The sequence below is a fragment of the Euphorbia lathyris genome, chromosome 3, assembly GCF_963576675.1.
Source record: "Euphorbia lathyris chromosome 3, ddEupLath1.1, whole genome shotgun sequence".
NCBI classification, from domain to species: domain Eukaryota; kingdom Viridiplantae; phylum Streptophyta; class Magnoliopsida; order Malpighiales; family Euphorbiaceae; genus Euphorbia; species Euphorbia lathyris.
Window position 1 is genome coordinate 19,907,081 of NC_088912.1, and position 17,626 is coordinate 19,924,706.

At 37.1% G+C, this 17,626-nt stretch overlaps 1 protein-coding gene across 1 annotated transcript; it reads right to left on the bottom strand.

The window, feature by feature from the left end:
- Positions 1 to 4,944: 4,944 nt before the first annotated feature.
- LOC136221699 (histone H2B) lies at positions 4,945 to 5,593 on the bottom strand. The gene has a single exon (XM_066009127.1). The coding sequence runs from the start codon at positions 5,526 to 5,528 to the stop codon at positions 5,094 to 5,096; it is 435 nt and encodes a 144-aa protein (XP_065865199.1). The 5' UTR covers positions 5,529 to 5,593; the 3' UTR covers positions 4,945 to 5,093.
- Positions 5,594 to 17,626: the final 12,033 nt, after the last annotated feature.

Below are 17,626 nucleotides of genomic sequence, written 5' to 3' on the forward strand. Positions count from 1 at the left end.
ACGACATCCACATCACCTACAGATGTATACAACTACATTAACATACAAGTAATACATTTTTTTAATTGCATAGTATTTATAATTAAATGGAAATTGTACCTCATCCGTAATCAATATATCAATCCGAGCGCAATATGATCTCAGCCGATCATCAGTCTTCTCCAACGCTATAGATGGCCATATAGAAGCCCTAGAAAGATCGGGGTCCACTGTAACTCTCTCTCGATGAGACCCGAAGCACGGGAAGTACTCATAAATCCATGCCTGAAGCAGTGCCAGACAACCCGTGATCTGCCCGCAGTCTCCTCTGCTAGCAATACCTAGATGACGGTGTAGATATGCTAGTGCAGCCGAGCCCCACGAGAGTCCGATGGCTCCAACTGCTGAGTCCTGCACCTCCAGCAGGCAGGAAGGTCGGATGCGGTCACCACTCTTGTCTGCGAACAAGGTGGAACCGAGCATCAGCCACGTCCAAGTTGTAGCCTGGGCATCGGGAATCCGATCTCCTCGACAATACTCCATGACGGAAGCAGCTCGTATACCGCTGGAAAAGTAGTGACCGAACAACAACTCTGCCCGAGTCATACCAAACAACTCCATCACACAAGACTGAAGCTCATCCGTACCCGCCTCAACAGTCACCATGGCCCCATCTACGGGGATGCACAAAATCTGCCACACATCATGCAATAGAATGCTCATCTCACCGAACGAGAGGTGAAATGATGATGTGTCTGACTGCCATCGCTCCGCAAAAGCCATAATCAGAGGCGCATCGATGTGGGCGTACATTATACCTAGTAGATGGGACAACCCATATGACTTCATACGTGACTGGATCTCCCTAGAAGCACCACTGTACCATAACCCCAGCTTCCCGCAGTAGACTGAGCGTGTATGACACCTGAGGACGCCCCTATCTTGCCTGCTCCAGATAGCATAGGCAATATGTCCCAGAAAGCTTGGGGATCACAACACCATCAGCTGGACCCCCGGAGACCAGGGCCTTCACGATCCAGTCATCCTCTCAGCCCTCTTCGAGTGTTTGTTGCTACCTGAAATTACAGTAAATGAATTTCATAATATTCTTATATTTCCTACTAATCACGAGTAAATCACATAATAATAACTAAATTTAAATTTCTTACGAGAAGACGACCCTACTGCAGTAGAAAAACGTCCATCTCGATCCCTCGTCACTACGCCAGGAGGTATTGGGACAGTATCAGTACTCTGAGGAGGCATAGAGTCATCTCCGTTCATCTCTACATCATCCGCCACCTCATGACGTCCAACACGCTCGTCGTGTGCAGCCTGTGCCCTCCATTAATCTCTGCTCCGTCCGCAGCCTCCGAGCAGAGGCAGTAACAACATGTGAGGATGTATGCCTCTGTCCAGAATGCGCCTCAGCAATATCAGTCTGTAAATTAACAAACAAAGCAATTAAATATATTTTTTTATTTATGACAGTCAATTTGTCGTTTCCGTTTTTTTTACTATTTCGGGTCTGCCAAAGGGGCGGCCCGAATTAATTTTTTTTTGAAAAAAATTAAAAAAACAGCCCATTTTTTGCCTGGGCGGGTGACTCACACCCCCCGGCCCAGGCCAAAACGGTTGCGGCGCAGGTCGACTGGTGCGCCACAATCGTTTGGCCCTACTGCCAAACGGACGTGGCATTCGTTTGGCCGTAGCGCCAAACGGGTGGGGCACCACGTTCCACCATTAGGTGGAACAAGTGGCGCTCCTGTTGCCACCATGGGCGGAACGCGTATTTCATGCGTTCCGCCTGTGGTGTCAACAGGAGCCGCATCCGTTTAGGGTTAAAATGACGAGTTTCGCCTCCGATTTCGGAGACGAAACTCGTGATTTCGATCAATTTTTTTTAAGAAAAACTTATCGGAATCGTCATGAAGCCTTTTCCCTTTCCTTGTTTTGGTGTCATGTCGTTTTAGGTCGGGTTTTTGAAAATCCAAAAAGCTTGAGAGGTTTTGATTTTTTGGGTTGAAATTGTGAGAAGGGCAAAAATATCAAACGAGGGCGGTGATAAGTAAATTAGAGACGGTAAATAGCATTTCACTTTTTAAATCATTGAATTGTTAATTTAATTTTTCAAATTTTAATTGGACTAGATGAGGATAAGCATAAGCATATGTTGTTGCTTCTAGAGTTAAGATAACACAAGATTGAAATTACTCACATGTGATAAAGATACAGAAGAAATCATCACTTGTCTCCTAAAACTTGTCCAAAAAGGTTAATTGACTTCTGAACTTTTAAAGTATCTCGATATTCCATTCAACTTGCATAAGGTGTATCATCCGCGTCTTAAAAAAACTTAATATTTTTTTATCTAAAAAAAAACATTATCAATCATGTAAAAAATCAAACAAATATCAACTTGCATAAGATGTATCGTCCGTGTCTTAAAAAAACTAAAACGACCAAGGTTGGGATCAGGGCCGTTCCTGACTTATTAGAGGCCCGGGGCGAGATGATAAATTTGGGTCCTTTCATATATACATTTTTTTTATTACAAGTTAGAAGTTAGATGAAAAAGAAATAGCCGGATATTCCAACTAGGTTGGTACATCCTAACGAATCTTCCAATACACCTAAGTATGAATTTTATTAAAACGCAAAGAATAAAAACAAAAAGTTAAGAATGCAATCCCAAGAGGGACTAACAAAACTTAAATTGCTCTAAACGGTTAAAGTTATACATTCTTAAATTTTAACTACTTAACCGTTCATCAGCTATCAGAATGTTCAACTCTCTTCGAAAAATTGAACAAACACTAACAAAATCAAAATACAAACTAGAACATAAATGATATCAGAACACTGACCAACCAAACTATATTAATAGAAAAGAAACTTACAAACCTTAAATTTTAACAATTAAATTTTTCATTAAACATGAAGCCGAATTAAAGAAACAAAGTATGATTTTATACTTTAATTTAAAAAATTTAGATCAAAATTCATAAATGGTCCCAATTTAAAATGAATTTCTATGTAAATTTTTCTATATTTTAGTTATAATTTTATAAGTAATTACGATTTTTTTAATGTAAAAAGCCTTCAAAATAAATGGTCCAATAAGTCCAAATTAAAGCACAATGTCAAAATTGAAACAGTTGCTCCAGATATGGACTGAAATTTGAGTTTTTAGCAATAAATATTGATGATTTATACTAATATTAGTTGAAATTAGCAAAGAAAAAACTGATTTTTTTTTTATAAATAAATTTGGGCCCTTAAGATGATAGGCCCTGGGCCACTGCCCCGGAAATCAACCATCAGGACCGGCCCTGGTTGGGATATGCGATTCTAATATTAGAAAAGACAAGTTTTATAGTTGATCGATTAAAAACTTCCATTTTAATCTATTCTATGAATTATGTAATAACATTCTAAGACGCGTGTACATTTAACTTGTTTTTTTTACAACCGAGTGAACAATTGATTACATTTTACTCAAATTCAATGGCTAACTGAACCTTTTATACAAATTGAATGAGCTCTTGAGACACTTCAAAAATTTAAAGGGTCAATCAAATTTTTTGGACTATGTATTAAGCCTAAAAAGATTTAGGCATAAAACCCAATTCAGCTCTTGAAACATACATCCAAAATCAGTTGGATTCCATCTAAAATCAGCAAATCAATCTCTATCCTTTCATAAAGTCACCAATTATCCTTTCATAAATTCACCAATTGAATACCTGGTGAGAGAGAGCTAAACCGCGCTAAATGGAAAATTTCTACTGAAGTAAAAGGCAGCCAAAACTCGTTGTTGTGAAAAATCCATGTGAAAAGGGGTATAGTTTTGGACGAATGAAATGCAAGTTTCAAACCACCATGCACTATAGCTACAATTATACTAACAAAACACTAAATTTGAATCAAATTCTACCCGCAAAATAATTGAATCGTGAAAACAAAAAAAAGATGGAACCCTAATAATACTAATAAAAAAGATACGTTGATTTGATCTTAGTAGCTCAGTTTGATATAGTTTAATATACTCTTTCCTTTCCTTTTCTCATTACTCAATTCTTTTTATGTTAGGGCATTTTTCTAACATAATAACAAACAATCCAAAAAAATGGAAGCTCCTTCAACTAAAACCCAGCCTGGAAAATGGCATTTCAAAAACAGAATCAAAATTCAAAATCACAGAAAACTCTAATTAGGATGAACATAAAAAACAAAGCCTTACCATACAAGAATTTTCGCAAATGTAAGTGGCAACATAGCATAAATGTGCAAACATAATCCATAAAGTGACATTGCTGGTTTTGGAGTGTGATTGATTCTCCACTGTCCAAAAGTAAAGCAAAATCCAAAAAATAGAAAGCAAGATAATGAAATATGTTTGATTCAATTTCATTCAACCCAATGGATTTTTAAAAGGTTTAAACAAGCACCCATTTGAACCTTTACATAGACTAATACCAAATTTGTCAAATATCTAAGAGATAAAATTGATCAGCAAAGATGAACAACAATCTTGTCAAATGACATCAAATTTACTTGTGGACATAATCGAAGACATTATCATGACTACAGAAGTTTCAGACCTTACAATTCACATCAATAATAGAAATCAAAATCAACTAGACTTTGATTCGAATAGATTCCAGCCAACTAAACTACATTAGGAGCAAAAACACCCAATTCGAAAAGGCAACTGAAGAAATCAAAATCAAACATTAAGTTCCACAGAATGTAAATCAATACACCAGATCAATGATATAGAAGCATAAAAGTATCCTAATGGAACGAATTTGAAAACTATGATTTGATTTAATTTCATTCAATCAATGAAATTACAATCACAAAGCTCCAGCAACTACATCGACTAAAACTAATTTTGGGGAAAAGCAGCACCTAAATTTACTTGCAGTTATATATGCATATATTAGAAATCGAAGCCAATAATTCACCAGACTAACATTTGATTCAATTCCATTCCGCCACTGAAATTACACTAGATACAACAAACAAAAAGAACAACCTAAAAACCCTAATTCAAACATGAAATACAGCCTTTACACAGATAACATCAAATTAGGTCATTAGAGGAAAACCTAAGAGCTTGTGAACTTTGTAACTGCCTTGGTACCCTCAGAAACAGCGTGCTTGGCCAATTCTCCGGGGAGGACCAGTCGCACAGCGGTTTGAATTTCCCGAGAAGTAATCGTCGGCTTCTTGTTATACCTAGCGAGACGAGAAGATTCTTGAGCCAGCTTCTCGAAGATATCGTTGATGAAGCTGTTCATAATCCCCATAGCTTTGCTGGAGATTCCGATATCAGGATGAACCTGCTTCAGAACCTTGAAGATGTAGATCTTGTAAGTCTCGACGCTCTTCTTCGAGCGCTTCTTCTTCTTGTCGGCGGCTCCGCTTTCCTTAGGCAATTTCTTCTCTGCTCTGGGCTTTTTCTCTGCCGGGGCTTTCTCAGCCTTCTTCTCCTCTGCCGGTTTCTTCTCGGCCGGCTTCTTCTCCGCTGCCTTGGGTGCCATCGGAAATGGTTTAGAGACTAAAAGGAGAAGTGAAAGTAGAAAGAAAGGAAGATACTTCAGTGAGAGAGGTAAGTTTGGGATTGAACAATGTAAATATATAGGACTGAGAGATGAGATATGATTGGCTGGATGAATGAGACACAGATTGATGACGTGGATAAAATAATGACCATGGATTGGGAAGTACAATATTGAGCGGTTGGGATTTTTCAAGGCCACCGCGCTTTTTAATTTCTGAATTATTGATTTTTTTCAAGTTTTCCCGGGTGGATTTTGGGGAATTACGAAAATTTTGTAGATTAATTAGTTCAAACCGTTCTTTATGAAAGTTAAAAAAAAAAAACATAACATTCATTTTAAACCTTAAACTATTTTAAACTATCAAAATCATCAATTAAGTTTCTCAACTAAGTAAAAATTATCAATTGAGTCCTTATACAATGGCGAATCCAGGATTTGAGGAATCGGGGGCAAAATTCTACGAAAAAAATTTTAGACAAAAAATGTAAAATTGTTTAATTTTTATGACAAAAAATGTAAAATTATTCAATTTTTTGTGACGAAAAATGCAAAATCATTCAATTATCATGCATTATTTTCATGATTTCTTTTGATAAAAAAACGTAAATTATAATGTTTCCGACTCGTAATCATCCATTTTCGGGATTCTCGGGTTGTTACACATCAAAGATCCTTAACGTTTTGGGTCAGATGCAATTTTACCCCTAACATCTAAAATGATGCAATTTTACCCCTAATGTTTGTGGCCAAGAGCAATTTTATCCCTAACATTGATAAATTGGATCAATTTCAGACACTATTATAAAATACAGTCATTTTTTTCTTTATTTTCTACCAATTGCATATCAATTTTGTAATTTTGCACCAATTTTACCTCTAACGTTGATAAATTGGATCAATTTCATACACTATTATTCATGATCGAGAAGACAGTTTAATTAATTATTTCTTAAATTGACCCAATTTATCAACGTTAGGGGTAAAATTGCTCCTGACCCAAAACATTAGGGGTATTTTGCAATTTAACCCCTATTTTTGGACTTAATTTTTTTTTTTTTAATGGGGGTGGGGGGGGCAAATGCCCCCTTTGACCCCCCTACATCCGCCCATGTCCTTATACTATCCTAAAATCATAAACCGTGACTATTTAACATTGACTATGATAATTTTTGTATTGATTCAAAAATAGATTTGGGGAAAAGAGTTTGAAACTTTCAACTGAATGATTTTCGATTAGGACTCAATTGATAATTTTTACTTAGGAATGTGACTCAATTGGTAATTTTTACTTAATTTAGAGACTTGATTAATGATTTTGATAGTTTAAAATCCTAATTTACTTTTAAGTTTTAGTATGAGGATTTTGTTATGGAAATGGAAAAAAAAATATGAACCTTTTAAGTTTCAGTAGTATCAACTTTCGCATCTTTCGAATCCTCTGATCATCCTCAATCACCAACCTATTCCCAATACAAAGCCGCCACCGCCACCGCCGTCGTAGCTGCCGTGAACATCACACCTGCCGCTGCTTCAACCTCTGCGGCTGCTCAGAACACGGACGAAGCCTTCGGTGGCTCGTTCGCATCTTCGGGGTGGCGGTTCACCTCGCCCTTCGTCACCGGTGATTCCGTCTTCCTTGCCGCGACAGTCGCACCGCCCACTACGACAACTCCACCCCAAAAGCAGACGGTGGGCGACATCTTCCCTCCGGAGGTACGAGCATCCCTCCAGGCATACCAGGCGGCCAGCGCCCGCACGCCATCTGCGCTCCTGCCGCCGATCGCGGCTCCTGCTCCACCTGCGCAGTTCGCGCATCTCTCTTCCGCGACAACAGCTGCGGATTCCTTTCATCCGGAGGTGCGAGCAGCCCTCCAGGCGGCAAGCGCCCGCACGCCATCTGCGCTCCTGCCGACGACTGCGGCTCCTGCTCCACCTGCACGGTTCACGCATCTCCCTACCGCGACAGCAGCTCGTGATCAGCGGTTTATGCAAACCGCGGAGCTACCAACACCGACAACGTCCGCCGCTGACGTTGCGGTTTTAGTCGCAATTGCGGCATATCAGGCGGCTGTTCCGCCCCCACAGAACCAACAACTCCCGGTTCAGCAGCCATCTATTCAATCACAACAACCCTCGGCAACTCCAACTTTATTTTCTCCATCAATTCTTGCTGCCCTAGCAGCTTACCAGGCAGCCGAAGCCAGTAACAAACATCAGGTTATTTCTGAATCTAATACTTCACCGTTTTGTTACAATACCCAATTAACCCGTGATCCCTCACCATCTTTCTTTTCAAATTCGTTTCACAATACTGTTGATGCACCTTCAAATAATGCTAGACACAATTTTATTTCCTCCTCCAATCCTCATACTTCAACCAATCATGTCCATCCAGAACCTGTTTCTACTCATGTCGATCAACCAAGACAACCACCCACAAATATCACCATTAACATTAAATTAACCCCTCACAACTACAAAGCATGGAGAATGTCCATGGAATCTACCCTTCAAACCTATCATCTTCTTTCCCACATTCTTAGTTCAACACCTTCTCCACCCAAATTTATTTCTAGAACAGGTTTTGTGACATCTGCTGCGGATTTAATCATAAATCCATCTTTTTCTCAATGGGATGATGTAGAAAATGTGGTTAGGACTTTGCTCCTAAATTCCATCACCGAAGAGGTGTTTCCTGATATTGCTTATCTCAAATACTCACATGATATTTGGCTAGCTTTGGAGGATGCCTACGGTCTTATTACAGGTAGCAAGCAGTTTCAGATGGGAGTTGAACTGCATGAGCTTGAGCAAGGGGGAATGTCAGTTACTGCGTATATGCAAAAAGTGAAGTCCATCATTGATGATCTGGCTGCCTCGGGGAACCCTTACCCTCGACATCTACTACCGTCAGTTCTTTACAAGGGTTTGGGAGAAGAGTATCGCTCCACTGTCCAGAATCTTGTCACTCAGTGCGGTACAAACATCAACTATCAAGAGATCTTGCACAGTTTGAAAACAGTTGAAGGCATGATTCAATCAACTAGAAAGACAACTCTGCTTCAACTCGATGTATATCAGCACATCGGGAGGCTAATGTATCCACCATGGAAACAAATCAATCAAAGAAGCATAATCCAAAGAAGCTAAGAAGTGGCAAGTGCTACAACTGTGGTGATCCAAGCCACTGGGCTGACAAGTGTAAAAGACCAAAGAACAATTCAAGGCCAAACTACAATCCTGGACCACAAGCACACATGGCATGGAAACAACCACCCAATCCATTCATGGGTCCTAATCAGCCGTGGTATCCTGACACAGGAGCAACAAATCACATGACGGCAAATCCGACTCAACTTCATCAAATGCAGCCATATCCAGGATATGATACGGTTCAGTTTGGCAATGGTCAAGGTTTGCAAATTTCTCACTTTGGAAATTCAAATATCAATAATTTGAAAATTAATGATGCCTTACTTGTTCCTAAGCTTACCAAATCTTTACTATCTCTTCAAAAATTTACCCGTGACAACTCATGTTTCTTTGAATTTTGGCCTAACCATTTTCTTGTGAAGGACCAAACAACTAGGAAAATCCTGTTACGGGGCCCGAGTAAAGATGGGCTTTATGTGCTTACACCCACCCCGAAGGAGGCGCTAGTAGGAGAGAAGGTGTCTTTTGAAAGGTGGCATGCACGGCTTGGACATTGTCAGAATCAGATAGTCAGCACAATTCTCAAAGGAAACAATCTATCCTCTTCAAAGTCAGTTAGCAATTGTTCTTTTTGTCCGTTAGGCAAACTTGCTAGAAGCCCTTTACCATCTATTAGTCACTCTAGCACATTTATTTTTGAGAACTTACATCTGGATGTGTGGGGACCAGCTCCAGTTGTTTCTTGTCTTGGTCACCGTTATTTTTTTAATAATCATTGATGATTTCAGTAGATTTGGATGGGTTTTCTGTTTAAAGAATAAGAGTGATGTTTTCTCAACCTTTTGTGATTTTTATGCCATGATCTATAATCAGTATAGTGCAAGGGTTAAGAATATTTACTCAGATCTTGGGGGAGAATTTCAAAAACTACAACCTTTTTTTAAACGACATGGCATTATACACAACATTGCGTGCCCTCACACTCATGCACAAAATGGTATAGCTGAGAGAAAAATTAGACATGTCGTTGACACCTGCCTTACTTTGTTAGCCAATGCATCTTTACCTCTCAAATTTTGGAACTATGCCATGATCCACAACATTAGGCTAATCAAGTACTTACCCACCAAAATACTGAACAACAATTCACCCTATTTCTTGTTCTACAAGAAACATCCTGCTTATAAGGCATTGCGCATCTTTGGCAGTGGTATCTATCCTCTTCTTCGTCCATACAATCAACACAAATTTGATTTTTGTTCCAAGTTATGTGTCTACCTTGGTCCATCGGAAAATCATTCTGGGGATATCTGTCTTGAGTATGCCACCGGACGCATATACATCTGCAAATTTGTGCATCACAATAAAAAAGTATTTCCTGCATCAGCAGTCACTGCATCATCACCTTCATCTAGCAACTTGGGGGTAAGCACATCGTGTCAACTACCGTCTTTACTCGGCCCGTATCCAGGTAATTTCTCTAATCCCACTCTTATATTATCTCCTTCTAACTTGGTTCCATGTTCCCAACCCATCACACCTATCCACTCTGGACCTCATCCTGGTACCCCAATTATTCTCCCTGACTCTGAAGCCACAAACACTACTCCACTAGTTTCACATCAATGTTTGTCACCAGTAGTCACAACTGCATCAACACTTGTTTCTCAGAATGATCTCACCATACTAGTTGACTCTGTGAACATCACCACATCGGAGATACAGAATGCAGTACCTCATGAAGAGAATGTCATGCCACAAACAGAGTCTCCTCCTCCTGAAACTGCACCACCTGCTCCTGTTCCAACTGCAAGGCTCAAACCTCGCAATGCACCACTGATTGGTCCACGTCAACATTATATGCAGCTTCGATAGTCGTCTCTTCACTCAAGGGGACAGTTTGAGGGACTTCTAGCTACACATCCAAATGGCATAGTGGATCCCACATGCTTCAGCAAAGCCAACAAACAACCTAAATGACGCACGGCAATGTCTGACGAGATTCAAGCTATTCTGGACAATGGCACCTGGCAACTTGTACCGAGACCATATGATCAGCATGTCATCACCTCCAGGTGGCTCTTTCGTACAAAGAAGAAGTCTGATGGAACCATTGATCGACACAAAGCTCGTTTAGTAGCACGAGGATTCACTCAGAAAGCTGGGATTGACTACAAAGAAACATTTAGTCCAGTAATCAAAGCTACAACCATTCGGTCTGTCTTTGCCATTGCAGCAGGAAACAACTGGTTCATCAATCAACTGGATGTCTCTAATGCATTCCTTCATGGAAACTTATCAGAGACAATCTATATGGAACAACTGCAGGGTTTTTGGGATAGTGACCGACCGGATCATGTCTGTCTTCTCAAAAAGAGTCTTTATGGATTAAAGGAAGCACCACGAGAATGGTTCACACGCCTTCGAACATTTCTCCTCTCACTTGGGCACAAGATGTCACAGGCTGACAATTCTCTGTTTATCAGACGCACTAACACTGAAAAGACCTACATTTTGTGCTATGTTGATGATATACTCATAACAGGTAACCACCCTGCACACATCACCAACACAATTGCAGCCATTGAACATGAGTTTCCCATTCATAATCTTAGCAAGGCAGAATACTTTCTCAGAATTGAGATAAGATATGAGAAGGATGGCATTCACATGTGTCAGGCCAAGTATGTGGTTGACATCCTAGACAGAGTGAAGATGATTGACTCCAAACCTACACTGACCCCCATGGCCACCACACCAACACTTTCAAAAGAGCTAGGCTTCAGCTTAACCTCTGGAGATGAATATCGAAGCATTGTGGGAGCACTTCAATACTTAACATTCACTCGTCCTGGCATTGCTTTTGCAGTTAACAAATTATGTCAGTTCCTGCACTGTCCGACTGATGAGCACTGGAAAGGAGTCAAGAGGGTCTTACGCTACATTCAGGGCACATCAGACTTTGGGAGAGTCATGTCCATAAAACCAATAGAGCACATCCATTGTTACTCAGATAGTGATTGGGGAGGGTGTCCTGATGATCGACGATCCACGGGTGCCTTCCGTGTCTACCTTGGATCCAGCATTATATCGTGGCAGACCCTCAAGCAACCCACAATAGCCAGATCCTCCACAGAAAGTGAATACAAGGCAGTGGCAAATGCCACGGCAGAACTCCTATGGTTCAAATCACTTCTCTCGGATATGGGCTTTCCTTTACCTACCCCAGTTCAGTTATGGTGTGATAATGTTAGAGCAATCTATCTCACTTCAAATCCAGTTTTTCATGCTCGTACGAAGCACATTGAGCTAGATTATCATTTTGTTCGTGAAGAAGTTCACAGAGGATTTCTCAGTGTCAGATTCATTCCAACCGATGATCAGGTTGCAGACATACTCACAAAGCCGCTAGCTCCGGCTCGCTTCACGATGCTATGCTCTCGCCTCTTTGTTCGTGCCCGCCATCGGCTTAAGGGGGGAGGGGTGTTAGAAATAATGTTCCTATTATCTCTGTAAATAGATTCTTATCTAGTGAGAGTTTCAATTTGTCTATAACCCTAGCTAGGTAGAGTTTCAATACGTTTATACTTGTGTATTGTATTCCTATACAAACTACTATTGGCTCACTATAAATACAAGGCATCTGAGCCATAATCACTAAGGTGATTCAAATCATTTATTGTGTTATTACTTATCTCTCTATCTCCATGATCTTCCCATATATCAAACTATACATTCAACAACTCAAACCATTAATTTTAAAAAGTGGTTTTAGAAGTTTTTAAATTAGAGAATTGAAATCAATTGAAATTGTGTTTTATAATTTCCAACACTTTTACATAATGTGTTCAATTGAATGTAGATGTTTGATACTTTAATGAATAGGCACAAAATTCTCAAACTACTTAATCCTCAAACTTTTCGTAATTCCTCAAAATTCATCGGGGAAAACTTCAAAAATGAATAATTCAGAAATTAAAAAAACGCAGTGGCCTTGAAAAATCGCAGCCGCTCAATACTGTACTTCCAGAAGAAAATCTGATGTGTCAATTTCAGTCTCTTTTCATATCACTCTAACAAAAAGTGGTTCATACTGAATTAAAATAAAATATTTTATGACCTAGGAGGACCCACCCAATAAAAGGGGACCACATAAAGGTTGGTGAAGTAAAGAACAGATTAGATATTAAAAATATGGAAGAATTTGGTTTTATTGAAGCTTGGTTCGATCTTTATAGGTTGGTTGTGTGCCTTCAAATGGTAGAGAAAGCTTCTATTTAATTAAATTAACATTTATATTTGACTTTGAAGATATATATATATATATATATATATATATATATATATATATAGCTAAATTTCCCAAATGAAAGTGGACTATTGAAATCTTTTATTTCTCTAAATTGCATATTCCATATAAATATTATAAAACAAATTTCCGGTTATGCCCTACCCCACAAGATCTCATATTTAAATATTTATGCATTCAAATAAAATTCAACTAGATGGTTAAAGAAAGATTTGGTAAATTCTTTTATGTTGGTTAGGGCTAAGACCAAAATTATTGAAATCGTAACATACTCAATTATTTGCCTTCTAACAAAATTTCTTGAAACCATTGGAAAATTTATGATTTTTCAGTTTCATCCAGTAAGATATACAAAAAAAAGCAGTTAGAATTGTCAAATTACTGGCGTAAGAAATGAAATAATAATTAATAATAGTTGTAGAAGATGGAAAAACAAAAAGGAATATTCCATATTTGCAAGTAAACCTAACAGTGGAGTTAGTGAGTCTAAAGCAGATTACTAGAGGACATTATACAAAGGTTATATATATATATATATATATAAGAAGCTGGGTTCATCGTATCTTTCATCATCCCACTTGTTCTTTGGTATCTCTCCAGAATCAGCAATTACTACTTTCTTTTTGAGATAATATGTTTGAACAACTAAACAAATTGCAGTACATCAAATAAATAAAATCATTGATAATTATTTAGTCAATCCTTTATCAAATTAGTTAATATTAAGTGAAATGTGGTGAAAAATGGATTTCTTCAATGACTCATAGTTAAAAACTTCAGAGCAAGCAAAAACCAGAAAAGTTAAGTTGAAAGAAATCTAGTAAGTTTTTGAGCAACAAACTTACATGTCAGTTACATATTATACTAACAACATCAGTCATAAGAACAAAACTTACCAGCTAGCTTTGACAGTGGTAATAAAAAAATTGTGACCCATTAAAATTTGGTTCTGAATTCACCATGGAAACAATACCAAAAAACAAGTACCCATTGCTGCAACAATTAAACAACTCTAAAGCCATCACATTTATATCAACTAACACCAAATTTAGCAAAAATCTAAGAGATAAAATTGATAAGCAAATATGAACAATGTTGTCAAATAACATTAAATTTACTTGTGTAAATAACATCAACTCAACGCATGTAGTTTTATCAACGAAAAAAACTGTGGTTAGAGCGAACAAAAAGGAAACATCCTAAAACCCCCAAATCAAACATCCTTTTACTGACTACCTTCAAATTAGGTCATTTATAGAAAACCTAAGAGCTTATGAAGTTGATAAGCGCTTTGGTACCTTCGGATACGGCGTGCTTAGCCAATTCTTCGGGGATAACAAGTCGCACGGCAGTCTGAATCTCCCGTGAAGTAATCATTGGCTTCTTATTGTACATGGCAAGACGAGAAGATTCCTCAGCCAACCTCTCGAATATATCATTGATAAAGCCATCCATAATCTTTATAGGCTGGTTGTGTGCATTCAAATGGTGGAGAAAGCTTCTATTTAATTAAATTAACATTTATATTTGACTTTGAAGATATATATATATATAGCTAAATTTCCCAAATGAAAGTGGACTATTGAAATGTTTTATTTCTCTAAATTGCATCTTCCATATAAATATTATAAAACAAATTTCCGGATATGCCCTACCCCACAAGATCTCATATTTAAATATTTATGCATTCAAATCAAATTCAACTAGATGGTTAAAGAAAGATTTGGTAAATTCTTTTATGTTGGTTAGAGCTAAGACCAAAATTATTGAAATCTTAACATACTCAATTATTTGCCTTCTAACAAAATTTCTTGAAACCATTGGAAAATTTATGATTTTTCAGTTTCATCCAGTAAGATATAAAAAAAAAAGCAGTTAGAATTGTCAAATTACTGGCGTAAGAAATGAAATAATAATTAATAATAATTGTAGAAGATGGAAAAACAAAAAGGAATATTCCATATTTGCAAGTAAACCTAACAGTGGAGTTAGCTAGTCTAAAGCAGATTAATATAGGACATTATACAAAGGTTATATATATATATATATATATATATATATATAAGAAGCTGGGTTCATCTTATCTTTCATCATCCCACTTGTTCTTTGGTATCTCTCCAGAATCAGCAATTACTACTTTCTTTTTGAGATAATATGTTTGAACAACTACACAAACTACAGTACATCAAATAAACAAAATCATTGATAATTATTTAGTCAATCCTTTATAAAAATTAGTTAATATTCAGTGAAATGTGGTGAAAAATGGCTTTCTTCAATGACTCATAGTTAAAAATTTCAGAGCAAGCAAAAACCAGAAAGGTTAAGTTGAAGGAAATCTAGTAAGTTTTTGAGCAACAAACTTACATGTCAGTTACATATCATACTAACAGCATCAGTCATAAGAACAAAACTTACCAGCTAGCTTTGATAGTGGTAATAAAAAAATTGTGACCCATTAGAATTTGGTCCTGAATTCACCATGGAAACAACACCTAAAAACAAGTACCCATTGCTGCAACAATTAAACAACCCTAAAGCCATCACATTTATATCAACTAATACCAAATTTGGCAAAAATCTAAGAGATAAAATTGATAAGCAAATATGAACAATGTTGTCAAATAACATCAAAGTTACTTGTGTAAATAACATCAACTCAACGTATGTAGTTTTATCAACAAAAAAACTGTGGTTAGAGCGAACAAAAAGGAAACATCCTCAAACCCCCAAATCAAACATCCTTTTACTGACTACCTTTAAATTAGGTCATTTATAGAAAACCTAAGAGCTTATGAAGTTGATAAGCGCCTTGGTACCTTCAGATACGACGTGCTTAGCCAATTTTTCAGGGAGAACAAGTCGCACGGCAATCTGAATCTCTCGTGAAGTAATCATTGGCTTCTTGTTGTACATGGCAAGACCAGAAGATTCCTCAGCCAACCTCTCAAATATATCATTGATAAATCCATCCATAATCTTTATAGGTTGGTTATGTGCCTTCAAATGGTAGAGAAAGCTTCTATTTAATTAAATTAACATTTATATTTGACTTTGAAGACATATATATATATATATAGCTAAATTTCCCAAACGAAGGTGGACTATTGAAATGTTTTATTTCTCTAAATTGCATATTCCATATGAATATTATAAAATAAAATTCCGGTTATGTCCTATCCCACAAGATCTCAGATTTAAATATTTATGCATTCAAATCAAATTCAACTAGATGGTTAAAAGAAAGATTTGGTAAATTCTTTTATGTTGGTTAGGGCTAAGACCATAATTATTGAAATTGTAACATACTCAATTATTTGCATTCTAACAAAATTTCTGGAAACCATTGGAAAATTTATGAATTTTCAGTTTAATCCAGTAAGATATACCAAAAAAAAGCAGTTAGAATTATCAAATTACTGGGGTAAGAAATGAAATAATAATTAATAATAGTTGTAGAAGATGGAAAAACAAAAAGGAATATTCCATATTTGCAAGTAAACCTAACAATGGAGTTAGCGAGTCTAAAGCAGATTAATAGAGGACATTATACAAAGGTTATATATATATATATATATATATATATTATATCTAAGAACTTGGGTTCATCGTATCTTTCATCATCCCACTTATTCTTTGGTATCTCTCCAGAATCAGCAATTACTACTTTCTTTCTGAGATAATATGTTTGAACAACTACACAAATTGCAGTACATCAAATAATCAAAATCATTGATAATTATTTAGTCAATCCTTTATCAAATTAGTTAATATTAAGTGAAATGTGGTGAAAAATGGCTTTCTTCAATGACTCATAGTTAAAAACTTCAGAGCAAGCAAAAACCAGAAAGGTCAAGTTGAAGAAAATCTAGTAAGTTTCTGAGCAACAAACTTACATGTCAGTTACATATTATACTAACAACATCAGTCATAAGAACAAAACTTACCAGCTAGCTTTGACAGTGGTAATAAAAAATTGTGACCCATTAGAATTTGGTCTTGAATTCACCATGGAAACAACACCTAAAAACAAGTATCCATTGCTGCAACAATTAAACAACCCTAAAGCCATCACATTTATATCAACTAATACCAAATTTGGCAAAAATCTAAGAGATAAAATTGATAAGCAAATATGAACAATGTTGTCAAATAACATCAAATTTACTTGTGTGAATAACATCAACTCAACACATGTAGTTTTATCAACAAAAAAAACTGTAGTTAGAGCGAACAAAAAGGAAACATCCTAAAACCCCCAAATGAAACATCATTTTACTGACTACCTTCAAATTAGGTCATTTATAGAAAACCTAAGAGCTTATGAAGTTGATAAGCGCTTTGGTACCTTCGGATACGACCATCTTAGCCAATTCTTCGGGGATAACAAGTCGCACGGCAGTCTGAATCTCCCGTGAAGTAATCATTGGCTTCTTATTGTACACGGCAATACGAGAAGATTCCTCAGCCAATCTCTCGAATATATCATTGATAAAGCCATCCATAATCTTGATAGGTTGGTTGTGTACCTTCAAATGGTAGAGAAAACTTCTATTTCATTAAATTAACATTTATATTTGACTTTGAAGATATATATATATATATATATATATAT

Bases quoted from the DNA above. Each gene is read 5' to 3' on its own strand.
- LOC136221699 (XM_066009127.1), bottom strand. From the start codon at position 5,528: ATGGCACCCAAGGCAGCGGAGAAGAAGCCGGCCGAGAAGAAACCGGCA.